The following is a 26,937-nucleotide window of genomic DNA, read 5'->3' as shown; positions in this document are numbered from 1 at the left end:
AAAACAACAAGTTCAGCCAAGGGTCAGGTTATTGAGTTTGCATTAGTATATAGCGTTCCCCCCTCCCCGCTCCCATCATCAACCTTGGCCAGCGGCTGATCCGAACCCTTTTGCCCCGCCTTCTTGCTAAACGAAAAACTTTGCGCGAGCCTCGCCAAACGCATCATGCCCCAATCGATGTTGCTTGCTCCTGGTCAGAGGCACATCCTTCACACGATTTTCTGCAATGAGATCAAGAGAGAGAAACATAGTTAGCATGTGGTTTGAGCCAAGATATTCGTAAGTAATTATTTATATTTATACAGAGCATACAATTGCCGTTAACGCTTGACTTTCTTTACTTTTCCCAATCTATCCCCCTTAGATGCCGCCACAAAGTATGCCACAGCCAGACAGCCACAGCATAAGCGATGTGTGGGTAAGTGGGCTATCCACATATTTGCCCCAAAAAACAGTTCTCTTTTTTGCCAAATCCGCGACCTTCCGTCAATCAGCGAGCAGCTGCACAAACTGACCCACATGCCACTGCGAGTTTCGCTTTTCTACGGCTCATTTCAGTTCTATTCCACTGTCGGCGATACCCTTAAATCAGTCCATCATCGAACGGAATCGAACACTGCTGGGCACACCACAACGCAGAAATGCTGACGCTGGAATTGAAATTGAAACTGAAATGTTTGCTCCTGTTGCTGCCCTGCCTGCTGATATGCAAGTTCTTCTACAGACCCGAGGACTTTACGGAGAGGGATGTGTTCTACAACAGCTTGGACTATCATCCGGAGGACTACATTGATACGTTTACAACGCTACAGCAGGACGACTACTTTCAGTGATGAGAAATGCTACAGCAGGACGACTACTTTCAGTGATTAAAAATGGTTTCAAAATATTAACTAACGGGCGAAGCTCCGCTTTGAATATTGTAATATTTTTTATGTTTTAAGTCGTGTGAAATTTGTTAAGTAATTAAGTACATAAATATAATTCTGAATTGAATGTTAATGTTGTCTGATCACAGGCCAGAATTAACACTCCTGTTGAGACTCTCTCGCTGCTCTACTTCCAGTCGATGAGCGACTTTGCCTGTACTAGACATTATCTAACCATTCTGCGAGAACAACAGAAACTTTCTTTGTTTAGCAATGGAATTTTTATGAGTTAGTTGCGGGACATATGTAGATGCCTTTCCATTTTGCACTACTTATAAGCAAATTTCAATGAAAGATTCTCTGGAATATAGACTTAACAAATATAAATATAAATATTTTCTGTGTCATTGCTAAAACAATATTAAAGCTTATTCCAGATGAGTACACATTTAAGTCAACAAATCATTAATAAAACAATTAAATGTCTCCCCATTGTGGGAAGCGTTCATTATTGGCTTTAAGCTAATATTTCAGTCAATTACTGATTACCCCAATAATTCCATTCAAACCAATCGAAGCTCGGAAATAAACAAATATTTGAATAATTAAGTTCCTCAGACAATGTTCTGATTGTCTTAATATTCGCACTTATCCCAAGTCAATGTCATTGCTAAATTTAAACCTCATCAAAACAGAGAACCTTTGAACAAGTGGATGGGAAATTCGCAATTTAAATTGGTGTTTAAATATAAATTCATGCGCAAATTGGAGAAAAATATTTGTACAAATGACACTTAAAAAAGTGAGAAAAAATACAAAAAATAAAATTACAGACAACCTTGTCGGGTGGTCTAGGAAATTGAACGTGGTACAGTCGAAATCTAAGTTTTTAAAACAATTTTCTTTGTTGTCTCGTGACTAAAGTATTTATCTATGAGGCAGACGCTATCGAGCGCTCAGTCTCTAGCCTGAGACATTTATATCCCTCTATCCTTAAGACAGTTTTACACGACTTATCGCCGATGTTTTGTAATTAATGCCAATAAAGAAAAAAAGTCCAACATTTTGACCATTTCATGCTGCAAATGTTCCAAAAAATATGGCAAAAGTTGTAGAAACATTAAAAGTTGTTGGCAGCTTCATTTCTTGGTCGCTATATCTTCACGTATTCTATCGACATCAAAATAAACTTCTCTTTTCAGCCCATCAATTTATAAAAATGTTCGCGCAGCAGAAATTATGAATTAGAATTAAAATATAAAAGTTGTGACGCGTTAGAAGCGTCTCACACGTTCTTACTCGTTACAAATTATTTGTAAACTAATTTAAATTTGCTGCAAAACTCCCTCAAGACTGTGGGTCCGTTTCTAAAGAATAAAATCGCTGATCGATGTATTTTTTAATAGCTTTTGTTCCGTTTAATTTTCTTTAAAATATTCCTAAGCAAATATAAAAAAAAAAGATATTGTAATCCTTGGGCTTGGGATTAACTAAAAATTGGTGGTTTGTCGGAGTTCAAATGGGAGGGGGTTCGGGCGGGTGGTAAAGCTTGGATCTAGCCCCTCCTGCGTCTGGAGAGGGAGCGGCGCCTGGCTGAGGTCCTGTCACTGCTGTCGGTGGTCGAGGCACGGTGATGGTGACGCCTCTTGGACTTGCGCTTGTTCTTGCGGTTGCTCCGCTTGCCGCCTCTTCTGCGTTCCGTCCACTTGGTGACCCTCTTCTTCTTCTTGCCACTCGATGCTGCGGTCGTGGTGGTCGCCGATGCGCTCGTGGTGGTTGTAGTTGTGGCGGCTGCGGTGGTAGTCGCAGCCGATGCCGAGGTGGTTGTGGCAGTTGCAGTTGCCGCCGTTGTGGCAGTGCCAGTGCCACTGGTCTGTCCCACCAGGACACAGGCCAGGAATGCCAGGAGTAAGACGCAAGAGTATCTCATGGTTGTTGCTGATGCTCTTCGCTGTCCAAGAGCTCTTTGTCAAACCGCCACCAAAGACGGGCTTTTATACCCGCTGCGTGATTCTGCATATTGTGTTTGCATTGTCGAACCTTTTGTTCCGCTTTCAGTTTCCAAATTGCGAAACTCCAAGAAGAATGTGCGCAGACAATTGGCAACACAAAGAATTCATCGCAAATATAGTGTCTGTCTCAGCCGGCAAAGTTCGGTAAACGACCTCGAACGATATCTGAGATCGTTGAGCATCTGTGGCCTACCTCTGGGTGCTGACAGACATCCGAAGATTGTATTGCATAGCCTCGAGCGGGGGGCTAACAAAGCGACAAATAGATTGCCAAAATATATTTAATGCTAATCGATAACTGAACGCCCTGCTTTGGCCAGCTCAAGTCTGTGTTTTTCTGTGTGCTGTATACATTCGTGTGGACTGTGGTGTAGCTTAATTGTTGCGTAAATTCATTCTGCTTGGCTGTGCATCGCCAGCGGCATTGCCTTTGTTGTTTCTGCCACGCGAATTCTGCATAATCTCGGCCATGGTGCACTTGGAGCCGAGATTGCCATTGCCAGGATAATCCAGGGTGCTGCGTTTCCTGTAATTAGCACACCGCTCGCCGATGCTGCTTTGGCTATTAGAACCGGCGGCTAAAATGGCTGGCAAGCTCTTATTGGCCTGCAGCGGCGGTGACGAGGGGGCGACATCGTTAAAGTATCCCTCATACAGGACAAAGTGATTGGCCTGCGGTATGGTGCGCACCAGCCCGTAGTGGCGGGCCATGAAGAGTAGCATTTTCGAGGATGGTCGGTCAATCGATAGCTTCGCCGGGGACCACCCCTCCTGCGTCAGCATCGTCTCGAACAGCTGCTTGCCCAGCCCGCGGCGCTGGTGCTTCTCGTCCACATAAAAGTCAAGTATGGCCGGTGCCCCCTTCACCTGGTGCGCCTTTCCAGTCCCGTCGTACAGGTAGAGATTCTTGGTGCCCACCTTGAGCAGTCCAACCACAGACCCGTTGGGCCCGTCATCGGCATCCGCCATCAGATAAACAATTTGATTGTCGCTCCGCCCCAGACGCTGGGCCGTGGTCACCTGGCTGACCAGCTCCTGGGCTACGGCCGACTTCTTACCCATAAGGTCGAGTATCTCCGTCATCTTCAATGTGGCATCAGCGCACTGCACACGCGTGCCGGAAAAGTTCTGCGGCAGCATGTCCGATGCCACTTTTATAATCGCCTCCGGGAACAGAGGCTTAATATCAAAGGTAAACCTCGTCATTGCCTACACTTGTCCTTCGTGTTGTTCCGGGCCAAAATACTAAATTATATTAAATGTAATGCAAATTTGTGAGAGGCTTTAAATAATAATTCTTGAATTTGTTTACACTTCCGCACTGACACGAGCATGCGTAGATGTGTGTGCTTCGATCACTTTTGATTTGTTTGTGGTACGATATTTTTGTAGACGATATTTTTTGAACGAGCACTCGACGCCTGAACCTCCCACTCCAGATAACAGAGACATAAATTGCTTAATCAAATTTCTAGATTTTTTGTACAACCGAAATAAGTTGAATGCTCTGCAAATTAAGTAAATTATCATATCGATAGTCACAAATTGCAACCCCTATGCGTGCGGTCTCACTAAACATCGGCACGAAGCAATCGAAAGCCATCAAACGATGAAAGCCCAAAAGAAAATATATGAATAAAATATTAAAAAAAAAGATGCACAGACTTAACCATTAACTATTGTTTTAGCTAGTAATCAAACTTAATAATTTAATACCAATTTTGGCAATTCAATAACACTGTAAGCACTTGTGACGTCATCTACCAGCACCCTTTTCAACACTGTAAATTCTTGGAATTGAAGCGAAGCCGCAATCAACTTGAGCGATCGAAAAATTGTTAAAATAACTACGAAAATTGATTATATATACAAAAAAAAAGAAGAAACTGAAGCGTGGCACTGATCTGGAATGGAATGGAATATGTAAGAAGGATTCCAAATCCACACCTTGCGGGAGCCTCTATTTATTTCTTGTTTGTGTTGTTTTTTTAGTGCAAGTGGATCAGCTGGCATCATAGCTGGCCACATATGCGCCTGCTACAGGACGGCGAGGGAGTACCCTGGAAATCGAGGGAGTAATTGGGAGTGGTCAATCCACACTCCGGTAACATTATTCTAAGTCAGTCAGCTCCTGGCCTTTGGCCTGTTGTTACTTTGGCTCCGCCCTTTCCCTTTCGCTAGAAGTCAGCACGTTTTGACACGTGTTGGGTGCGATAATTAATATTTATGAACCTGTGGCGGTTCAAGTGTCATTAGTTAGTGAGCAGCACCAAGGGGATTAAGTAAACCACAAACAAACGAACAAAGAAACAACAAACAACCCGCAAATGATGCCTTGCGGTTGCTTCCACTGATCGTTGCCAATGCCCGCGCGGGAGTGGGTCAGTCGCAGGTAGAGAGTTCGTCAATATTAGGTCCGTGTCCGTGTCCGTGGCTACCTGCATCGCGGGGAGTTTGTTGTTTTTTTTGTTCGCTGTGCGAAAAGCCTAGCTATGAAGACAGTGCCAAGCATAAATTCGTGTACGGCAGACTCAGCTGAACTAAAGCTAGAAGCATAAAATAAATCTTTATTGTGCAAGCGGTCGTCGTGAAGGGTGACATGGCTTTGTGACAATGTATGAATACATACATGTATACACGTATACGTACAAACACGAACGTGAGTCGTTGCCTGCTTTCAACACGGCAAGAAAAGCAGAGGAGGAGAGTGCGGAAACGAAGCAAGCGAACGTAGAGTCGACGTGAGCGCGGGGAAGCGAGAGAGTTGAAGAACGTCTCTCTCCACTTATCGCGTTCGTTCTAAGCTTCGCTTGCATTTCGGCGCACAGGCAATTCCGCCCCTCTGCTGCTGCCCTTCCACTTCTTCGCGAATTACCGTACCGTTTCACATACCGTTTCTTCGTGCGCTATTCACATACAAAGGAATGTAAAGGTTGGTGCTTTAGTTAACCACCACCAAACCGATCATTGATATTCTGCTGAATCCCACTTGAAACCACAAATTCAAGATGTTAATTAGTAACAATGCAAACAAATAATTTAAATTCATTTTTTTAATTGCCTTACAACTATGCAAAAATCATTCATTAATACTAGAAACTAAACAGAATTACGGTAACAGGGATGCGCTAGGGGTCAGGATCAGCGTTAGGATTGGTGTCAAGTATCAGGCTTAGGCTTTGTTTTTCCTGTTCCTGTTCCTGTTCCTGCGGCGGACGATCCTCTTCTTGCCGCCGTGGATCTTGCGCTTGTGGTGGCGCACCTTCTTCTTGCCCCCAGAGGTTGAGGCTGCGGTTGTGGTCGTGTCTGAGGCGGCCGTAGTTGTGGTGGCCGCTGCGGAGGTGGTTGTGGTGGCTGCCGATGCGGATGTGGTGGTGGTAGTGGCAGCAGCCACTGTTGTGGTGGCAGTGCCAGTGGCACTGGTCTGTCTAACCAGGACACAGCCGAACAGCGCCAGGAGCAGGAGAACGCAAGAGTACTTCATGTTGGTGATAGTTGGAATGGCTCGCAACTGATGCTTTTCCGGATACCATCGAGGGGCTTTTATAGCTGAATAGATCTAGATTCTGGTTCAGCTTCCAGCTTCCAGCTTCCAGTTCCCAGCTTTGGGTTTACCCCGAATCTGGGGCTCTGCTATCTCTAAACTGTGTCACAGCAATGCGAATACCTTTGGCAACAAAGAGTGGTCTGGCCAAACAATAATTTGCAAATTTGTTACCCCACAACAACTGTGCAAACACGTGAGACTTTTCTTTTACTTTCCTTTTTCCGGCACATTGCCAAACAGCCAAACAATCTACGTAAATTACTTTGTTAACTTGCTGCTCCGTTTTTAATTCAAATTTCAATTGCCTTTTGCCATTGTACATAAAATGTCCCCCGCTGGAGCACAATAAAAGGCAGTCGTTTCGCTGCAATTGTCATCAGTTCATCAGAGCAATCGATCCACCAACATGAGGTACTCTTGCGTTCTCCTTCTCCTAGCCGTGTTCGGCTGTGTCCTCCTGCAGGAGACCAGGGCCACTGGCACTGCCACCACAACAGTGGCTGCTTCCACTACCACCACCACATCCGCATCGGCAACCACCACAACCACCTCCGCAGCGGCCACCACAACTACGGCCGCCTCAGACACGACCACAACCGCAGCCTCAACCTCTGGGGGCAAGAAGAAGGTGCGCCACTACAAGCGCAAGATCCACGGGGGCAAGAAGAGGATCGTCCGCCGCAGGAACAGGAACAGGAAAAACAGAGAATAAACCTGATACCTCATACAATGATACGACTCCCGGAACCCATGCTGACTCCTAGCGAATCACCTGATAAAATAGCTTTTTTTTTGTGTAATTTCATAAGTACATATTGATGGGCATTGGGAATGTCCTTTGTATGTGCTCTAACCTTAAGGCAAAAATATAAAATTGTATAACAAAATAATAGAGAAATTGAAGTTATTGATAGGAGAACAATGAGATACATGGAAAGATGTCTTAGCACAGAAATTTCGTCAGTTGTCCGAAACGAAGTTCCACCTTCCATATTGGCTGTGGAATTTCTTTTGAGCTACAGGGGAGTCAAAAGTGCGTACACCCAAAGAACAACAAAAAAAGAAGGGCCATCGTTTATTTATGTTTATTTCGATATGCATTGAGCTGTCAAAGTTCAGTTTCAATGGAAATCCATTAGCAGCAAAAGCCGAAGCCACGAAACCCCCAAACCAAAGGAGCATCAGAAATTGCGTTGAAAAATAAGTGAAAACTTTTTGCAGGGGTGCAGGGCAGCAGGCAACATTTTTGTGCCATGAAAGAGTTGCCATAGATACCGGCACCATTGGGAGTGTGTGGTGTGTGTGCCTGGTGTATGTTTGACAGGTAACAGGAAATATTCTTGAGAAAAAATCAGGCAACAACGATTACCATAACAAAGAAGGCGCCCAGCCAGTTGTGTGGAGGCGAATCGCATCACGAAAAAGCGCACACAAATTCCACTTATCACTTTTCACTTTCTCGTTGAGTTCTTCTCGGGGGAGTTTTCATTACGCGATGAATTATTCGAAACATTTTGGAGCACAGCCAGGGGGCTGCTGGCCAAATGAGCCAGCCGCCAGTTATGCCAGAGAAATGTGCCCAAAACGCTGACTGACAGGTCCTGAGGCGGCATCCCAGATGCTGGAAATGATAGTTAGATCCGGGCACAGACATGCTCATGGAAATTCCTAAATAATTCATACGAATCTAAATAATTCGCATAGACACTCAACGGACACATTCTTTCATCTCTAAACATCAATTATGCAGATTTTTGAAGGTATTTCCAAGGCTGACACTTTGCCCACTGCAATTTGTAAATGCAATAAATAAAATAAAATAATACAACAATTATTTGCAGACTGCCAGGGCCGGAATCTGTCTCTCTGTCTTGCCGGAAGGGAAAATCAAGAAAAAATCTACACAGAGGACACCGAGGAGTCGTCATCTACATGGATAAAGTAATAAAGCTGCGGGGATGGATGCATGTACACATGCGAGTACATACTCGTATCTGTATTTGCTATTGATTTTTATTGAGACATTTGCAAAATTAATGTCTATGATGTGGGGGAGCGCTGATGATCCCAGGAAGCACTCTCGACTCGACGATGACTCGACTCGATGAGCGGGCATTAATAAATCAATAGCATTTTGATGGCAAATAATTTGAGAGCAGCTCTTGCCACATCCTCGACATTCTGCCTCCTGCGTACCTCTGCCTCTCTCCGTGTGTGTGTTCTCCCGATAAGCGACTGTCATGGCCTCCAGTTATGGCTGCATCGAGTTTACTCCACAGACTCGCGTGTCAAGTTCTTTTTATTGATTGATGCCAACAAATCTAGTTCCTGCTGTTCACACACACACGAATACATGAACATATATGTATATGTGTGTAAAAGAATATAAAAATAATGTCATTAATTTTGCTGCAGAGCCGCGCACAATGGAGCCGCGCGCTTGCAGGATTTCAGGGATAAACCAGAACACAATCCAACTGACCTGCGGCGCAAATGATAACGCTGAAGCGGGTTCATTTTGTTCCCCTTTTTATGCACCCATTTCCGTGCCACAAATGAATCCCACAAACCAAAAAGTTTGAACTAAGTTTGAACCGCTGCAAATAGTTATCGCAGTAGCTTTGATTTTTGTTTTTATGCTCGTCAAATCTCATTACAAGTCGGCTCAGCACATTGTACACGAGCATATCTAAATTTTGTAACAGTTTCCGCATTAATTTTCATTGATTTCCTTTGGCTAAAATGGAGCAGCACCACCCGATGGCACATTTCTGGTTCGCCCGGAACATGAACATTATAATGCGCCTCTGCCTGGGGGACCCACTTGTGAGTTGTTGTACCTGAAGGCCGCACACTGTTAATCCAAGTGTCCTCACAGGAATCGGCTGTGCAATCATTTGTGCTCAATCTACCCGAAGAAGACGATCCGGCGACCCTGCATTTTATGATGAGAATCACCGACCTAAAGCAACGTTTCAACCAAGCCAACGAGGAGTGCTTCAGTCTGGAACGCGAATATCCAACACCCAATTCATTTTTGCTACACCAACGCCTCGATGCCAACTTTCAAACATTAAAGCGACAGGCTAGGGACGTAGCCAGGGACATGCAGCGGCACCACATCACAGCCCATGTGGTCTAGGGTATTAAGTCTCGCTGCCACCCAAATGGCAATAGTTAAGACACAAAATTTTTGCTGTAAAAGGAACATACATTTTGGTCCACAATAAAGTGATAATAAAGTGTAGAGCATTGTTTTTGGAATAGATTTATGTTACCCAGCTGGAGGCTGTGTCCCCCGCCAGCTGGCATTGTTTTAGTGACGAAATTTTGAGCTCATGATGGCACTTGGCGGTCAGCTGTTTTTCGCTATCGATATTTGCTGATATGATGGCAACGCCAGGCACATTTTCTTCTTGTTTCTCTGGAACATTCGAAGCTTGCTGTACAAAGTCGCAGAAAGCACATTTATTTCGCTTAAAAAGTGCATCGAAGCTATAGAAATAACGGAAAGGTAAGCGAATAATCATTGCCCGCTCAATTCTCTCTAAATGCTGCATAAATAATTGCAGAATGAACGACAAGAGGAAAGAGCAAATGCCAGAGGCGGGGCCAGATAATGCCACACTCATCTTCACCAACAACGCAAATGGAGTCTGGAAAAAGGAGAGTGGCGTAATGTCGCCTCCTCTGCGCCAACTTATGTTCTATCTGGGCCATTCCTTGCGCGTTGAGTTGATCGGTGATCTCTCCGCATTTGGCTTTTTGGTGCGTGTGGACTTTGCTGCCAATTTGATGCTGCAGCACTGTGCCGTATACAGGGGACTTGATGAAGGCATGTCCATAGTTAAACCGCGCGATCTGGGCTACACCGAGTTCAAGGGCACGGACATCATCTCGGTGTTTTTGTGTCCCAAAAATTGCCCATACTAAATTGGAGGAGGATTCAGCGCAACATTTGGGAGTTAGATTTAGGTGCAACATCAATCACTTTTTGTGTCGCTAAATCGAACAATAAACAAATATTTGTAGCGCTGCTTACGTCGCAGATTGAAGATTGTTCCCAGCGGTGTGGCAAAGGGTTCTGCTCTCTCGCTCTCGTTCTGGTATTCCCCCACTATCAAGTGCCAGAAGCTATGCTGCCCCGTGCCAATATTTAACAAGCACAAACAGGCAAAATTGATCAATGAAATCGATGAAGCGATTCAGCGATTCAGCGATTCAGCGATTCAGCGATCGATGAATGGAAGATTCTGTCTGTGAGCAAATATTATTAGTAGCGTTAGAAGCGCTTGTCGAGCGCGTCTGGCAGTCTGTCAAGTCTGGCTGGAATTTCGGAGTTTGTGTACTTGATTCGGTCATTGGGCTGGTGTGCAAATAGTTGGCATTTGTGCAAATATTTCAGCAAGCGTAGTGTTTGGCTGCGTCATGTCTTTGACGCAATTCACGGGAATCAGCGGAGTGATATAAATAGCGGCCCGTGGGACTGGAGCAACTCAGAGAAGAGTTTCAGCTCTTCCATTGAATTTGTTTGAATCTGTCATTATGAAACTTCACTGGCTGCTCCTGGCCGTGTGCCTGGCCTGTCTGCTGACTGTCGGCTGTGGCACTGGCACTGCCACCAGCACCAGCGCTGCTGCGGATGCCACCTCCACCACCACCGCCGCCAGCACAGCCACAGGCTCCACCACGGCAGCCAGCAGCAGCAGCAGCGACGAAACCACCACAGCCGCGAGCAGCACCAGCAATAGCAGCAGCAGCAGCAGCAGCAGCAGCTCCTCCAAGAAGAAGAGTGCCGCTGCCAAGCGCCGGGCCCGGCTACGTCGTCAACGGCGAGCTGCCAGAAGGCGGGCTGCCAGAAGGCGAGCTGCCAGAAGGCGAGCTGCCAGTAGGAGGAACAGGGGTTAGACTTGATTCTCCCTCCCACTCACCCTCCCCTCCTTTTTGGCATCATCATAGGTGTATGTCAATGGTTTATAATACAATTTGTATCCTGGGTTATGCTTAAAAAATGCTTTTTATTTAGTTGCTACAGCGGAATGGGATGGTCCGCATTGACCAGGTTTCAGCTTATGTTGGAGGAATATTTGAGAAAACAAATATTTTGAACTCAAAACTTCTTTGTGTGTGCGAAAATTGAAAATTGAAAATTGAAAAGTGGGGGAGGGCATCTCATGAGAATTAAGTAGTTGAAAGCGTCTCTAATTGAATTTGAGCTGACAGCAGTCACTGGCAGAGGCTACAGGCTACAGGTTACAGGATCCTCCACCAACACAAAACGAAGAGGGAGCAGTCATAAGAGTCGAAGGCGGAGTCGGGTAAGTTACAGACAAAATGTAACGGGGCATTTGGAATGCAGTGAAACGGTTAGCTTGATTACTTGGCCCGTGCCGTACATTGTTGCTTCAAGGGTGAAAGGTTAAAGCTGCCACTCACACACACACACACACACACACACACATCCTGCAGAGTGCTGCTCGTACTTTAGCTCGTATGAGAGCTGCAATAAAAAAAGCAACAAGTTGAAAGACCACGCAAGCAAAAAGCAAAACCCATCAAGGTCCAACCTACACACACCACCCCAATACCCAGTGTCAGTGGCAGTACCCAGTCCTCAGTCCTCAGTCCCCAGCCCCCAGTGTCATTCCCAATCACAAGACCAGAGCTACCCACCCCGCCCCAACCACAGCACCGCAAAACCCATCAGCAATTCGAGCACATAAAAATGGTTATAGCCCAGAAAGGAATTGACAACACAACGAACATGGCAATACACTTGCAAAATTAATACGAAATTGATACGAAATATAATCAAATGAAATAAATTAATTACAATAATTTCAACAATTAAATTTGTGCTTGAATGAACACTTGCCCTTACTTTGGGGTTAGCTTCTTTCATTGCAAAGTTGCTACGACCGGAAGGGCGGGCAGTGTATCGAAATGGGAAACAATAACAAGAAGCAAACAGCAAACAGCAATGCCAACACAATATACAGTACAATGGGCACAACTGTTGCTGTTGCTGCTGCTGCTGCTGTCAGTTTTTGTTGTTTTCTTTTTTTCTCTTTCTCCTTCTCTTTTGCTGACTGCTGACTGCTGGCTGGCTGGCCCATGAAGCAACTATATAAGGAGGTCTCGACGTCAAAAATTAGGGAGGCTGACAATGCTGTCAATAAGTGCGAGTGAAAGGGCTCTCGCTGTAAGTGTGAGTGAAACGACAATGGAGTGAGCGCCCAACCTTCCGCGTCGGCTAGCAGAGGAACACTGAAAAATAAGAAATGCGACCAGTAACTCTGGGGCCGACGTGACCTCCTTATATAGTTGGGTCATGGGCTGGTCTGTCTTTGCTTTGCTGTTGTCTGGCAATGCCAAGTAATGACAGACGCCAGCTTGAAATGAAAGCGAAGCGCAAAACAGCCACAGAAGAGATACCCATAAAGAGAGAGAGAGAGAGCGAGAGCGAGAGAGAAGAACACAACGGTAGTCGCGTGGAAGTGACATTCGTCTTCAGACAAAAGACCAAGCAACAAGAAAGAGCTGAGGATGCGGTTGGGCATGGGAATGGGAAAGGGAATGGCTGAATTGAAGGATAAGGCGATAGATGAGCCAGCAGCCAGTCCCCCACTCACCGCTAACATACAGGGTCAAATATTGGATTCACTGGATGGATGACTGGATTCAAATGAGTAACTTCTCAGAATATATTCAAAAACGCGTAATGTAAAAGTCATGCAAAAAATGCTAAACAGCTAAAAATACATAATTCAGATCATATTTATAAAACCATTTCAGTGCAGTTTTATATTTAATTTTTCTTGCATTTTGTGAGCTTTTTCTATGAGATTTTTACGTGATTCCACGTGAGCTGATGTGCCATTTTGCTATTCTGGCTTAATGCGTTACTCCCACCAGGACACCCAGTATTAATGCACATACAAAGAGACACACGTACATACATATATTGATATGCTGCGCTTTGTGGCCATTGATGTTGATATGCTCTACGTGACTTATATTACATATCCCCCACACAAAGACACAGCCACAGCTACACCCATGGCAGTGTGCATATATGGCTGAGAGTGGCATACAATTACGCCCTGTTTGTCTTGTCCTCGCCGTGCCTTGTACTTGCTCTCCTGGCAGTCCTGTTCCTGCTCCTGCTCCTGCTGCTGCTCCGTTCTGTTTTCTTGTCTTTTGTTCCGTCCTTTTTTTATGTTCTCTCTCGTGGCTTTGGCTCCTATTATTGTTATTGCTACAACGCCCAATTCTTTGGAAATCTTTGCTTATTATTTTGCACAAATACTCGAGGCCCATTTCCCCGCACAACACTTGCGCCAAACTCCAAGCATGTTGTGTAATTTTTGGTACTCTCCAAAGTTTACATTTATTTTCTGTTCTTGTTTATTTTTGCACATTTTACTTGTGGCGCTTCGCTGACACACAATGGCTTCTTTTTTTGAGAGTTGACAAGTGCAGAGGAGGTCCTGCGGCAGTGCTTAGAGCAACAAGTGTGCGAGTGGCATAGAGAACTAATGCCAGTTACCTTACTATTCGGGCTCAATGGTATTATTTGGGGGTCAATGCCGTTGTCATTGCTTTTGCCCAAACAATTTATTGGAATTTATTTTGTTGCTGAATTATCAGCAGATTAAGTGGCACACAAAGAAACGACAGCTCCAAGCATAACCACAAATTTCTATTGTTAAATGGGAAAAAACTAAAGCAAAAATGTGACAATTGTCTGGGCAGCGATTAAACAGCGGGCAATTGCCTTGGGCCTGCACTTAAATGATTGAAAGGGAAACCAATTTGGAGCTGTGAGACTCGAAATAAATTGTTGGACAGCCGAAGAATTGCTTTTGCCTAATTTGGCCTTCTGGAATTTGTATGCAAAGAGCGCATAAATTTAATCAGCCAGTGGGGCCTTTTTTTGGTAGGGGAATTTGTGTTGTTGTAGGTGTGGCCCAGGCCCAGACGGCGCTGCGTGTTGGACAAGACACAGCCACAGCTCAAACTGGGGGAAGGATGTGCCCGACACGGGCACGGAAACAGTCAGCGAAGGGACGGCCGGCAGGGTCAGAGGCCGCATGTTCTACACATGCCAAGCGTCAGGCAGACAGCTGGAAGATGGGAATGGGGATGGGGATGGGGATGAGGATGAAGACTGCTGGCTGCTCTCTCTATCCCTCTCTCTCTCTCTCTCTCTCTCTCTCTCTCTGTCTCAGAGCATTCATTGATTTTGCGAGACTTTTTGTTGTTGTTGCTATTTTGCCTTTGCCATTGCCATTTCCTGTGCTGTGCTAAACCAATAACCGAGCAACTTTTGACATGTCCTGTGCCTGTGCCTGTGCCTCTGAATTGCGTCCTAATTGTGCCACTCAGTGTGTGTGTCTGCCTCTATCTTTATCCCAAACTCATCTCTGGTTAACCCGAGTGTCAACGAATTCGAACGCTTGGGTTGATGCCTCTGCAAGCCACTGGCAATCAATCAATCAATCAATTAGCTACAGAATCTCTACATGCTATCCGTGCATCAATCAAACTCTGAGCTGATAAGTGAAGATCAAATTTTTGATATGATTTGCACTGACTTTGGCTTACATTCTCATATTTTTGCACTCCCAAGCCTTGGGTCTTGGCTTGGATAGCTTCCAGCTGAGCTAATTATTATGGGGCTGCTCCTCCTCGTTGCCTCGTGCAGGCGCATCATCATCAATCACGGCGTATCCCTGTGTCCCTGTGTCTCTGTGTCCCTGTGCCTGCCATCGTTCGGCAAATTTGACAGCGATTGCGACATTTACAACTGTTGTTCCTCCTTCAGTTACTACCAGGCGCTCTCTGGCGTTCCCTGCGGCTCAGGTTGGCTTAAAGTGTCCATCAGCAGAGTGGAGCACACGATGAAGTGGCTTCAGGCGGTTAATCTCCGCCAGCAAACGCAGAGCAGCGGCAGGCTCTCAAGTGCGAGACGATTTCGGTGAATAATGATGATGGGGCAGAAGCAGGCAGAGCGAATGGATTCAAGTGGATGCAACACAAAGACCAACTCTGGCCAATATTTAAGACATTTTTTAGCGCTTTTACCTGCGCTAAATATATTCGATTTAAGTTTCAAAAAAAGCATAGAGAAAGCCTTTACATGAAGCTTCACTTAAGGCAGATATTAAATGAGATTAAAGCTGCAAAGAGCGCTGACTAACAAGTGTTTTTCACACATTTTAATGTGCTAACAAAGGTTTCAGTTGCAGCTGCCCAGCCCCAAACTAACCCACCGAATAATGATCATGAAATGGGCAAAAACTTTATTCATTTTTGCACAGACATGCCGCCAGCAGTGACTTGTTCACGTTGGTTTTGGCAACGATAATAATGATTGCAAAGGGGGAGAGAGAGTTGTGCCAGCTGCAAGTCCCCTGCCAGCTGTCAGCTGAGCACGTTCCGCCTGCATGCATAATGCTGGAGCTTGTTGAAATCATTGCCTTTCATTATTTAGTTTCAATTATTTAATTAAATAATTAATTGCACTTAATGTGCAATTAAATGTAATGGCTATTAAAAATGTAGCCCACGCACACAAGAGCGCATAAACACGCACCGCAACGCACAGCACACACAGACACACACACACACACACACACACATAGGAGCAAATTTAAAGCGCATGACGGAGCACCCGAATAAGTATGCTACACATTTTGGGGCACACAAGGAAGGAGAGGCACTGCCCCTGCCAGTGCTTTGCTAATTGAGAAAGCTGCCCGGCATTTTGGTCAATAATTTAAAATTAACACTTGCCACACACCCGCACACAAAAACAAACAGCAGCCATTATGGCCAGCACCAGGCTCCCCCCCCCCCTCCCGAGGGCCTTTTCAGGACTATTTTTGTGTTCAGCTGTTCTGTGTTTGTGTTGCTTTGTGTGTGTGTGTGTGTGAGCCACATTTGTATATGGCACAAACTGAAAATCAATAGACTAAGCCAACACCCAACCAAAGCAGCAGCCAAGAGGAGCCCAAACCCCAGACGCAAAACCCCTTTCGCCCTTCCGCCCTTCCGCCCGGCACCTGCTCTTGTTCGCTATTAATAGATGGAGCTGTTGTGGCATGCCACAGCGCTGGCCAGCACCTTTTTGTGTTGTGTTTAGCGATGGCCGTTCTCCAGCTTGAAACGCAATTAAAGCGGCGGCTTAAGCATTTCATTGTTGCCATTTTTGCACTCTCATTGTGAAATTGATTGATTGATTGATTTGCACACACACTTGCGGGCTGCCTGGCTGATTGATGAATAGCCCAAATGCATTATCGAAACATTCTCGAGTGTGCGGCGGCATGCATCATCATTAGGCTGCATGCAAATTGTGCAGCAACTTCTGGCCACAATTCCCAGCTCAATTCATTTGTGGAGACAACCGGCAGTCGACTCCTCTTCCACTTAATCTTGCAGCACAAAAACCAGCAAGAGTTTGTGTCCTTCCATTTGCAATTTTTGTAATTACAGAAACAAATTTAAGCACACGCAGAAAATGTTTTTTGTTGAAGGCAATTTCAATTTGAAGGAGCGAGCGCGAGATCCTTGCTGCCGTTTCGGGCCATTTAAATGACCCATTTTGGAGCTCTCTGGGGCACTGAAATGTTCCCAAAATCGAAATAAATATGCGTCGAGTGTGTGTCTGGTGGATAACAGAAACAGAAATGGCCAAAAACCCGGCGCCTGGCCGGGCATACAAATGGCTTCATTTTGACGAACTGCCAGCCAGCCCAGAACATTTTGCATGCGTGTGTGCAAATTTTTGCGAATTGCTGACAGAGGGCAAAAAAAAAACACAAAAATATTCTTTGTTTGTCTGTCGCTGAGTGGGCTGCGGCTTGGCATTATATAGAGCCTAATCCAATCACATTTAATGCCAGTAGCTGGCAGTGTTTCAAGCGAACAAACAAATTGTGGAGCCGCCAATCAAGTCACTCAAACCAAAGCTCAAAATCATTGCCACAGTGCTGTAGAAAATTCGCTGAATGCCAAGAGAATATTCAATTGATTGTCGGCCAAATATTTCAATTTATTTCATTTCATTTATGGAAATGTTGCCCGAAGTTGGAGGAGACTTCAGAAATATTATTATTAATTATTGCAGCCCCAACTTGTCACGCCTCTGTGTTGCCTTTCTTTTAGTTTTTTTTTTGTCGCATTTAAAGTTTCTAATACTATTGCCAGACCGGTGCGCCACTTATGCTCCACTTTGACTGATTTCAAAATCAATTTTCGAGTCTTTTTGCTGCCTTCCACGGCCCGCAACTTTGCCAACTTATTGCCGCACTTTCTTGCCAGTCTTCCCATTGCCATTTCCCTGTGTCAATTCGGGGCGTGTAGCTGTCGTAAAGTTCTTGGAGCTGCTGCTGCTGCTTGGCTTCATAAAAATAGTTGTAAATTTCCGAAGCAGTCTGCATAAATTGCTCCACGCAATGCCCCAATCGCCCAATCCACTGGCAGGATTCGTTCTGTTGCGGCAACTTTTTCACACGTCGTTTCGGCTGCTCGGCTGCGCTCGCAGTAAAAAAGTGACGCAACTTTTGGACAAACATTGTCAACAGTCGTAAAATGTTCCCAGGCTCTTGGCTCTAAACCAGATTATCCCCGGCAGTTGCTTCCTCTAGCTGTGTGTCCTTTATCTGTGGCTGTAGCTCGCATCCTCCATCCGCATTTTGTTCACTTTTTCGTTCACTGTCATTCAGCGCTGGCAAACCTAATTATGTGTGCCCTTCCCTTGCCTGTCCTTTTTCGGTTGCGAATTTGCATTAGAAAATGGACAGCTGTCCGCCCACACATACTCGCTCGTGCAACAGTTTGGCTTATCCTGTAAGGACATTTATGATTTGTGGTTGCCTGCAGTGGCGTTCACCACCTGACACATGCCCTGTCAGCCTGCCATAGTGCGAGTGTATGTGTGCAGCTACAGATACAGCCATTTGGCTGGCAATTTCATTTTCGCATCTCGCCAGCAAACAAATTCAATTACAAGCCAAGCAAAATGTGCGTTCAAATCCAAGACAAGATGCTGCCAGCTGAGATCTCAATGTCTGCGCTCCCACAGGACACACACACACACACACACACACACTGCACACATACTAGGACACATGTTAAGCTTAAATTAAAATCATATGCATGAAATGAGCGCGAAATTGAAATGGAATGAAATAAATACCCAGCCCGCAGCCTCCGCTGCCCGGAAGTTTCCCTTCGTTCTGCTCTGCCTCTGCCAGGGCTTCAGCTTTCGTTCTTTAATCTGAATTCAGACACAAATCCAAAGAAAACGAAGAGGAAACTTTAGCGAACTTCGAATGCTCTAAAGCCAAGGACACAAAATGGGAAACTTTTCTTGTTTTCCTGCATCAAACCTTTTGTTATTAATTCACAATTGTTTTAGTTACGCAAATGAGTCGCAAGTAAATGCAAAAATTAGTTCTGAGTGTAGTTTTCAACAGTATTTTATGACATTTTCTCCTTCATCCTTCAGTCGCAGTCGCAGTCGCAGTCGCTTCCCTAGCAGTCTCCTTCTCCGCCACAGCCTCACTGTGGCAAGCCGATTTGCTCCCTGGGTGCGTGTTGCTGTCGTGGCTGTGGCTGTGGCTTCAGTTAGATTTACTACAACACAACACAAGCGAGAAGCCCCCTCTCTGCCAGCACTGCGGTCGCTTCCGTTAAAGCTTTAAGTTGCTCGACGCCCGACACCACCCGACACCCGACACCCGAAGCCTGATGCTGATGTTCAGCATGTGACGGAAGTCGGGCAGAGCTTCCGCCATCCAGCTGATGGCTATTGTCTGCTCTCTCTCTCTCCCTCTCTCCCTGAAACTAATTTATTTACCTAGAAACCAACGGCTGACGCCTATTTGTGCGCAATTAATTTTGTTGCTGCCTCGCAAGGGAAAAACAAAAAACAAAATAAAAAATACAGCAAAAAAAGCATCAAAAAAGAACCCCCAAAACAGAACTAAATTGGGTCCTTGGGCGCCCGAAGTGGCCATCCGCCTGTCAACAATCTAATGAAAATTGATGCTATATGATTTACACTTTTCCGCCGGCCCAATTCATTCCACCACCACCCACTTCTCGTATTCTAATGGCCAACATAAAAAATAAATGAGTAGAGAGAGAGCTTGAAATTAATTAATTTCCCAGCGAGCTTGAAGCGCTTGACTAATCGACATTTTAGCATACAAAAAAGAGCACAAAAAACACAACAAAAAAATACCAAAAACCTAAATATAATTTAAGTCTAATGAGCGCTTCAATTTAATGTACAAAATTCGATGCATTTAATTTATTTGCTTCTTTGTAAACTTGTTTCAAACCCTTGCCGCAGTCGCAGACTCACCTGAAAACAAAAAAAGAGAAGACAATGCTGAAAAGGATGTGCAAGAGCGGAAGCTGGGGTCAAATATAATGCATAATTCATCTGTTGCTGATGGGCACTTATATAATTTTGTAATGGCCATTTTGAATGCGGCTAATTGCGACCGGTTTTCCCCCTTTTTTTGTTGTTTGCATCAAATAATTTTCCATTGCAAAGTTTGCAGCCCATTTTGTTGGCTTTTATTTCTTATTTATTATACCATAAGGGCTGCGGTTAAGGGTGGCTCTGGCTCCGGTTAACTGTCACTGGCATGCAGTGACCTCTCTCTCCCTCTCTCTTCCTGTTGAAGTGGAGCTGGGAGCTGGGAGCTGAATCTGCGGTTTTGCGAGTGCTGCTGGCCTGTTGCTTTATGTTTTTGTTGATTTATTCTCAACTGATATCTCAGCGGCCTCCGGTGGCAAGTGTCAAACAAGATTTGCAGCTGCATTAAGTACTTCCATTCTTCCCATGGATTTACAATTTACAAAGAGAAAGAGAGACAAGGGCAGAAAGTGCTGCAAAAAAAGATCAACAACTCAGTTGGCATTACAACATTACAGCGAGAGCGAGCGATATTAATCTTCTTGATATACACATGTTCCCCGGGCATCGTCCAATGAAGAAACAACCTAAAGCCCCCCCCCGCTTTTCGACACCTCTTTTGCGCACTCGAATGACAGGCGGTATTGCGGGGAAAAACTCTACAGCCGAGCATCGCTTTCAGTTCGGTTTTCGGCATGTGCAACATGATGTAGCAAACGTGTAGTAAATATGTAGAATGTAAATATGCCATTTACTGGTGTCAAAACAACCCTTAAAGCTGGCCCCAACCCAGTCACGTTTTGATGTTCTTTTGCCTCTTTTTTTTTGCATCTTCATTTGCGTCACGTCTTGCAGACGTTGGCTGGAGCAGCAGCCACAAAGACACTGCTCGAAAAGTGGCCAGGAGCAGCAGCAGCATCATCATCATCAGCTTCAAGCTAAGGCTGGGAACTAGCTCCCCGACTCCCCCATTGAATTAACTAAATGAAATTTGAATGTGCTCAACGGCATGTCGTGGCTTGTCTGATTAACTTTAGCTACACTCCCCGCACCCCACACGAACCGTCACTTAATTGCAGAAATTGTATTGCATTAATGACAATTTATTTGACCGCACAAAATGTGGCAGAAGCTTATGCCGCTCACATGAAAGTTAATTAAAAAATGAATAAACGAATGGAATGCCAAATACTTTTCGCTTCGAATGTGAAGCCAAATAATTAGTAATAAAATGCTGCCCAAAACCAGTTTGTTGGGTTGCTCTGTCATGGTTCTGGGGCGTTGAAAGCGTACAAATATTGTGACGTCATTGTGGCTTAAGCAACAGAAAGAGGAACGAACCCCTCCACAACAAGTAAGTAAATTAAAAGTGTTTTCTGTGTGTTTGCCGCTTCCTGTAATGAAAATGGCGGCTTGTCATGCGATTTGGTCTCGCCTCCGGTAGCAGACCGACGCGACTTTGCGTCTGAATAAACGGCAGCAGGACAAGAGCTGCCATGAAAGCCTCAAGAGTTGGGCTGGCAAACCCTTTCAAGTATTCCAGTCGCTGGCTTAAAGCTTCTCTTACAGTTTTTGTCCCACTTTTCTTCGAACTGTGCTGCAGATTTGAAAGCCAAAGAATTCCTTGAAATTCGCTTCGGGCATGTGAAGCAATTTGTGAATTCTGATTATATTTTCGTTATATTTTTCTTTGTCTTTGAATTGGTGCTTTTATTGTTTTTGTTTCCTTCTCTTGCCGCGCTTAATTTTCTGCTTTAGCAAATTATTTCTGCCAGCGTTTTGTTAACTTTTGCATTTTGTTTTCCATTTTCCATTTTCCATTTCCCATTTTCCATTTATTTTCTGCCAGATTTTTCCATTTACGTTACGGTTTCAGTTTCGCTTTCGGTGTGTGGCCCAGTGCCCCGGCCCACACCCTTGGCTCCATTTCTTCTTGCTGTCAGTGGCACGCAAGTCTCATATACTCGACGCAAAATCCTGCTACGCATATCCTTTTAATTGAAAACACACTGGCCCGCCCCGAGGGCATCCGCGCAGCCAACTGGCTCTTTGTATAAAGAAATAATAACAATAACGCCTCAAATGAAGTGCAACGGCAAGCGGAAAGCGGAAAGCAACCCCACCCGTTCCTTTGCTCAGTGAGTAAGTAATCGTTTTTAATCTAACAAGTACGTGACAGTTGGCAAATTTTGCAAGGCTCTGACTGCGACTGCGACTGCGACTCCACCTGCCAGCCACTCCTGCGGCTGTGGTGCCAAATTTGTTGGAAACTCAAACCAAATTGAGAGCCATCAGCGGACATTTTCATAACAGAAACCAAATTTTAGCTGAGCAAACAATCTTTTTGCTGCACGATTTCATTTATTTTGAATTACTAAAATTATATTCAGTTTATTTCCTTCTCCTTTCGGCTATTGCAAGCAAAAGAGTTGCTGCAAACGGGTGCAGAAAAGTTGGGCAAGCGATTTGAAAGACTACAAAAATTGCATTTATGTACGCATTTATGTATGTATTTATGTATGCATATTATTTGTGTCTATTTGTTGTTCTGGTTCTGTGTGGTTGGAATCAATTTTGGGCAGCAAAGTGGCGATAATGACATCGAACGGGAAAGGCGGACTCGCTGTCCTGTGGCTTTATGTATCGTATGTGGATGATGTTTATTCCTTCTCACTTAATTTATTGTAAAATGTTAAATTTCACCAAGCGGAAATGTTTATTAGAGCGGAAACTGTTATTTTTAGTGTGCTGGGCAGAGAAGGAGGGGGTCTGCAGAGGAGTCCTTCTCCTGCTACAGCAACAGGGCCGGCCGGATACAAGGATACATAAAACCTCTCTCTCTCTCTTGTTTGTGTGTGTGTTTGTCCCTTTTCTCGCTCAGCTGCCAAACAATTAATTTATTAATATTTTGCCGTTTTTCGGTTTTGCCAAAGGCACACCACACCACGCCACATGGCGTATGCGCAACTTATTAAATTCTACCAGCAGACAGTACCTGCATCATCCACTCCTCTCCTGTACCGCCTGTTTCTTCTTCAGTGTGGCTAAAAATTATGCTGCCAAGCTGTTAATTAGTCGCCGCCTTTCACTTTCACTTTCTCTTTCGCTTGCGGCTAATTAAAGAAGAAAAAAAAAAGTTTGCCTTATTTTTCCTGCAAATATTTATTAAAATGTTTGGCTCCAAACTTGTACCCCTCTTTCGTGGTTTTTCCCTGGCCAGGCTTAAACTCACTTGCTGAGATGAAATAAACTTTGCAATGAGCGAAATCAAGTTTGGAGCTTGAAACTTCAAAGGGAATAAACTCGAACACCAGTGCTCAGAATTTCATTTAAATGTTGCCAGAAACTTGCCTCTGCTAAGCCATAAATAAATGATTGAATTGGTTGAAGAATGGGCAAAATAAAAATGTCCAATTGATGCTCAAACAGCAAACAAAAATTAGAATCAAATAGAATAAGTTCCTTGGGCAAACAACTCAAACAGAAAGATGGAAAATACTCGTACGAAAATTCCCTGGAAATCATATTTTGCACATTCATTTAGTCTCCATTTTTGGCACTTGAATATTTATCGACGCTTAAGGCTATGGCCTGGGGCACAGCACACAGAAGCATCCAAACGTTCGGCATCTACTTAAAAATGTTCTTTTAAATACTTAATGCAAAATACTCGCTCCGTTTCCGCCTGCAGCCCTACTCCTTGCTGCTTCAGTTGTCCGCAGCATTTCAAATTAATTTTACAGCTGGCAGTTAGGCGTGGGGCCAGCCACCTTGTGCCATAATGAAGTGGCTAATAAGTAGCACTTTGTCCCTGCCACTCCTCCCACAAAACTGTCGGCAACATGCCCAACCAGCCCAAGTCCAAGTCCAAGTTCCAACAGGAAGCTAAAGTCCCGCCAAATACAGACAGAGGCAGAGGCAGAGGCAAAGCCCGAGACAAAGACCAAGTCCAAGTCCTTTTCTTGAAGACTTTTCTAATAAATGCGACTGGTTAGTTTGTCATTTATAATGGCCACTGTTCACTTGTTGTTCACTTTGTTTGGGGTATCTTTGCTGAATGAAGACGGGTTTTGGGCTACCAAAAGAAAGCACAAATAAAGTTCCACTTGTGCATCGGCAGTCGGAATAATTTGATTTTCAATAGATATTCAAACTTGTGTCTTTAATCCTTTTAGTAGTATTTATTTTTCGTTTCATGGGAAGACGATGGATTTTTTAACAATTTCTAAAATTGAGCCCCAAGTCAGCTCTCAGACTCTTAGAAATATTGCCGCAGGTTTCGCCGCAAGCTGGAAGCACTTGGAGCACAAATAGGGCACTCCCCTCCCGCTTCCCGCAGCAATGCTTCAACGTGGCTAATTTGGACAGAGAAAAATACATGGCCGCTGCCCGCTGGTGCTTGCAAAAGGCAAAAGGCAAAAGCGCAGTTGCCTGCACAAATTTGCATGCAAATGAAATACGATAAATTGTGTCGTCATTGTTTTGGGCGGCCAGGGCCGCCTCTTTCTCATCTTAGCTTGACGTCATCCCAGCTCAAAAGGAGCGGCCAGAGCGACCGCAATTACCGCTTGGCTTGGCTTGGCTTGGACAACTTGCATAAATCAGAGTTAAGCAAAAAAGAAAGTCTACTGCTGGGCAGTACGATGGACTGCACTTAATGTGTGTTAATTCCAGAGCTGCTCCTCCCACCTGGCGATGCAATTAATGGCCGGAGCTCATCGCCAAAAAGAAAGGCTGGAGGGACACAAAAACAAAACCAAACAGACAGTGGGCCACAGAGCCCGTCCAAAAGTGTCAAAAAAATTCGGTTCTAAAGAAGGCTGTAGACAAAATCCGAATCAGAGTTTACGTACAGTAGGCCCTCGTTTATGAGCATTATAAATGGCAAAATAGCTTCCCGTGCTGATTGGTGACAGTTCGTCCCGCTGGGATGCGTTTGCCCAAAAGGCAATTATTATTACATCATTTTGAGCAGAATTTGCATTGAATGGAAATCTCTTGGTCAACGTATTGCCTCGAGGCGGTGCCAGTGGCAGTCGAAGGTCTCCCACTGTGCCCAGTGAATGACAACAAAATAAATGAAATTGAGCGTTGGTTGGCCATGCCCCCAGCTCATTCCACCACGCAAAAATGTTACTCGAGGGGGTGGCCAATCGGTAAATAAACAAGCAACCAAGAGCCTGGCAAAAGCGTTCAAGGAAAATATTTACAAATGAATTTACTTCATGAAAATAAACGAGCACAGATATAACCCGTTCGTCGGTCCGTTGCAGAACGGTCTATAAAAATCGAAATGGAACTCACTATATTCCATGGGTGGATGCCATAATTTCTGTTGGACCATCTGACGGCTGCACTTTCCTGTTGCCCTGCAAGTTCCTTCGATTTCGTGACAATTTCGTTGCCTTCTTCGCTCTGTTTGCTCTTTGCCACATTCACGAGGCCCTGTTTGTTTTTTTTTTTTAATGCCATCCACATGCTCATGTAAATATATGTACGTACATCCCTGTTCCATGAGGACATATCGATTGCAAGGACTCTTCAGGCTAGAGCAGAGAGTAAGCCCAAGCCCCAAACCAATGGAAAATTCCCTGTGTGCCCTCCAAATAATCTTTTGCTGGCTCTGCCTCGAAAGGCTTATCATATTGTATCTGAAAGTCTAATTTCGAACTGTAAATGTAACTGTAGTAACTGCGCCTCGGCGACGGCCACTTTCGGGGCTACTTTTGCAGCATTAAAATTTCGTTTATTACCAACCGGGGAGCTGTTAAGTCGTCAAACGCAAAGCCCTTCGCCGCCAAAAACAAGAACAAGAAAGAGCGAATTGTGTATCTATGTATACATAACATATACATGTACATATATGTACATCCCCTTTGGCTCAAGACGAAGCCAATAATACTCTGGTGGCCCTGCGTCGTGTCCTGCTGTTGTTGGCATTTCTTTGTTGGATACAGATAAAGCTTTAGAGATGTTTTGTGTTACGGAATAATTGAGCTTTATATAAGTAATTAATTGAATAATACTAGAAGGATAATCTGCACATCTGTAGGCAAACAATTCAGTCAGTGGCCCAAGCCCCGAGTAGCCCCATAAGTGTTTATGCCGCTGCTGGTTCAATTTGTCAGTCAACTGATTGAACGATTGCAATGCTTCTGCCACATATGTGCTGATTAAATTGAGACTAGAATGCATCTGTGCTGCCCATTGATTGCATCATGCCACATGCAAATTGTAGTGCACAGTCCACAGATGCCCCAGCCAGTCGAGGGCCAATGAGCATCACAGCTGATCGGCTGTCAGACTGATACGCAAATCGGATTTTAAACCAGCCGTTTTTCTCCCCACAGGCAGGCAGACAGGCCAACAAGTGTTTTCACTTGCAATTAGCGATGTTTCATGGCCTCTGCCCGCCACATTGGCACTTGTGCATATCTTTATGCCACGCCACACTCAACTTCCATCTCTTCACTCTTCACTCCTCACTCTTCACTATGCACATTCAACGCCTCTTACTCTATAGGGACTCGCTGTGAAAGGAATGGGTTAAGGATGTACCCAGTGGCAGGAGGGAGTCACTTTGCATGGCTTAAGTTTTGGGTGGCGCAGCAGAAGGGCGGAAATTGTCAGTGCACAATATCCGTTGATTTGTGCAGCCTGGAAAATGGCTAAAAAAAGGCAAAATCCATTGACACAATATGCAAGACGACACACACACGAAGTGAAAACCCAAAGGCATTTGAGCAAATTATGCACATTCTACGGAAATGGATGGGCAGAGTCAGAGAGGATGGGATGATGGGCCCCAAGTCCCAGGTCCCACTGCCAGTCACCTTTTCATTTTCAGTACCCGAGCCTGACTACCACACGATCCCCCCCTGGGACATATCGCATGACCAATTAGCACTCCGCCTTCGACGCAGAAGAAGGCAAAAGTATTTTCATAACCCGAAAAGTTGTAGCTGGAGCTGGAGCTGGAGCTGTAGCGGTGGCAAACCCTTTTCTCGACATCCGTTATTTACTTTCAATTCCCCAAATAACAAAGCGAAACTCTACTATTTTTCCACAGTC

The 26,937-nt window shown here is 44.8% G+C and overlaps 8 protein-coding genes across 11 annotated transcripts in view; 5 read left to right on the top strand and 3 right to left on the bottom strand.

Moving 5' to 3' along the window:
• The window catches only part of LOC117581566 (cAMP-specific 3',5'-cyclic phosphodiesterase), a 97,541-nt gene extending 97,362 nt beyond the window's left edge, over positions 1-179 (bottom strand). For all 4 annotated transcript variants that reach the window (XM_034268898.1, XM_034268899.1, XM_034268900.1 and 1 more), the window contains exon 1: positions 84-179. In XM_034268898.1, coding sequence (XP_034124789.1) covers positions 84-167 — 84 coding nt within the window. In that variant the 5' untranslated portion in view covers positions 168-179. The remainder of the gene's footprint in view (positions 1-83) is intronic.
• Positions 180-641: 462 nt separating this feature from the next.
• On the top strand, positions 642-844 carry LOC117580900 (protein new-glue 4). Its single transcript, XM_034267660.1, has one exon. It carries the CDS (start codon positions 642-644, stop codon positions 831-833), a length of 192 nt encoding a protein of 63 aa, XP_034123551.1. The 3' UTR covers positions 834-844.
• A 1,405-nt stretch (positions 845-2,249) lies between these two features.
• On the bottom strand, positions 2,250-2,843 carry LOC117581585 (protein new-glue 3-like). The gene has a single exon (XM_034268936.1). The coding sequence runs from the start codon at positions 2,797-2,799 to the stop codon at positions 2,425-2,427; it is 375 nt and encodes a 124-aa protein (XP_034124827.1). The 5' UTR covers positions 2,800-2,843; the 3' UTR covers positions 2,250-2,424.
• Positions 2,844-3,175: 332 nt separating this feature from the next.
• Positions 3,176-4,155, bottom strand: LOC117581579 (alpha-tubulin N-acetyltransferase 1-like). The gene has a single exon (XM_034268929.1). It carries the CDS (start codon positions 4,085-4,087, stop codon positions 3,257-3,259), a length of 831 nt encoding a protein of 276 aa, XP_034124820.1. The 5' UTR covers positions 4,088-4,155; the 3' UTR covers positions 3,176-3,256.
• A 2,639-nt stretch (positions 4,156-6,794) lies between these two features.
• LOC117581590 (protein new-glue 1-like) lies at positions 6,795-7,318 on the top strand. Its single transcript, XM_034268940.1, has one exon. The coding sequence runs from the start codon at positions 6,835-6,837 to the stop codon at positions 7,138-7,140; it is 306 nt and encodes a 101-aa protein (XP_034124831.1). The 5' UTR covers positions 6,795-6,834; the 3' UTR covers positions 7,141-7,318.
• Positions 7,319-9,063: 1,745 nt separating this feature from the next.
• On the top strand, positions 9,064-9,675 carry LOC117581588. The gene is made up of 2 exons (XM_034268939.1): positions 9,064-9,254; positions 9,307-9,675. Exons 1-2 carry the CDS (start codon positions 9,171-9,173, stop codon positions 9,568-9,570), a joined length of 348 nt encoding a protein of 115 aa, XP_034124830.1. The 5' UTR covers positions 9,064-9,170; the 3' UTR covers positions 9,571-9,675.
• Positions 9,676-9,842: 167 nt separating this feature from the next.
• On the top strand, positions 9,843-10,426 carry LOC117581587. The gene is made up of 2 exons (XM_034268938.1): positions 9,843-9,942; positions 10,001-10,426. Exon 2 carries the CDS (start codon positions 10,002-10,004, stop codon positions 10,359-10,361), a length of 360 nt encoding a protein of 119 aa, XP_034124829.1. The 5' UTR covers positions 9,843-9,942; position 10,001; the 3' UTR covers positions 10,362-10,426.
• Positions 10,427-10,930: 504 nt separating this feature from the next.
• LOC117581586 (protein new-glue 3) lies at positions 10,931-11,440 on the top strand. The gene has a single exon (XM_034268937.1). It carries the CDS (start codon positions 10,974-10,976, stop codon positions 11,334-11,336), a length of 363 nt encoding a protein of 120 aa, XP_034124828.1. The 5' UTR covers positions 10,931-10,973; the 3' UTR covers positions 11,337-11,440.
• Positions 11,441-26,937: the final 15,497 nt, after the last annotated feature.

The sequence above is a fragment of the Drosophila guanche genome, unplaced genomic scaffold (genome assembly GCF_900245975.1).
Source record: "Drosophila guanche unplaced genomic scaffold, DGUA_6, whole genome shotgun sequence".
Taxonomy (NCBI): domain Eukaryota; kingdom Metazoa; phylum Arthropoda; class Insecta; order Diptera; family Drosophilidae; genus Drosophila; species Drosophila guanche.
The sequence above is the reverse complement of the archived record's forward strand: the minus strand, read 5'-3'. Positions and strand labels throughout refer to the sequence as shown.

What these genes read in the sequence shown, in the direction of transcription:
- LOC117580900 (XM_034267660.1), top strand. Translation starts at nt 642, where the DNA reads ATGCTGACGCTGGAATTGAAATTGAAACTGAAATGTTTGCTCCTGTTG.
- LOC117581585 (XM_034268936.1), bottom strand. Translation starts at nt 2,799, where the DNA reads ATGAGATACTCTTGCGTCTTACTCCTGGCATTCCTGGCCTGTGTCCTG.
- LOC117581579 (XM_034268929.1), bottom strand. Translation starts at nt 4,087, where the DNA reads ATGACGAGGTTTACCTTTGATATTAAGCCTCTGTTCCCGGAGGCGATT.
- LOC117581590 (XM_034268940.1), top strand. Translation starts at nt 6,835, where the DNA reads ATGAGGTACTCTTGCGTTCTCCTTCTCCTAGCCGTGTTCGGCTGTGTC.
- LOC117581588 (XM_034268939.1), top strand. Translation starts at nt 9,171, where the DNA reads ATGGAGCAGCACCACCCGATGGCACATTTCTGGTTCGCCCGGAACATG. An exon ending in TCTGCCTGGGGGACCCACTT is followed by an intron (nt 9,255 to 9,306) that starts GTGAGTTGTTGT and finishes GTGTCCTCACAG; the next exon opens with GAATCGGCTGTGCAATCATT.
- LOC117581587 (XM_034268938.1), top strand. Translation starts at nt 10,002, where the DNA reads ATGAACGACAAGAGGAAAGAGCAAATGCCAGAGGCGGGGCCAGATAAT.
- LOC117581586 (XM_034268937.1), top strand. Translation starts at nt 10,974, where the DNA reads ATGAAACTTCACTGGCTGCTCCTGGCCGTGTGCCTGGCCTGTCTGCTG.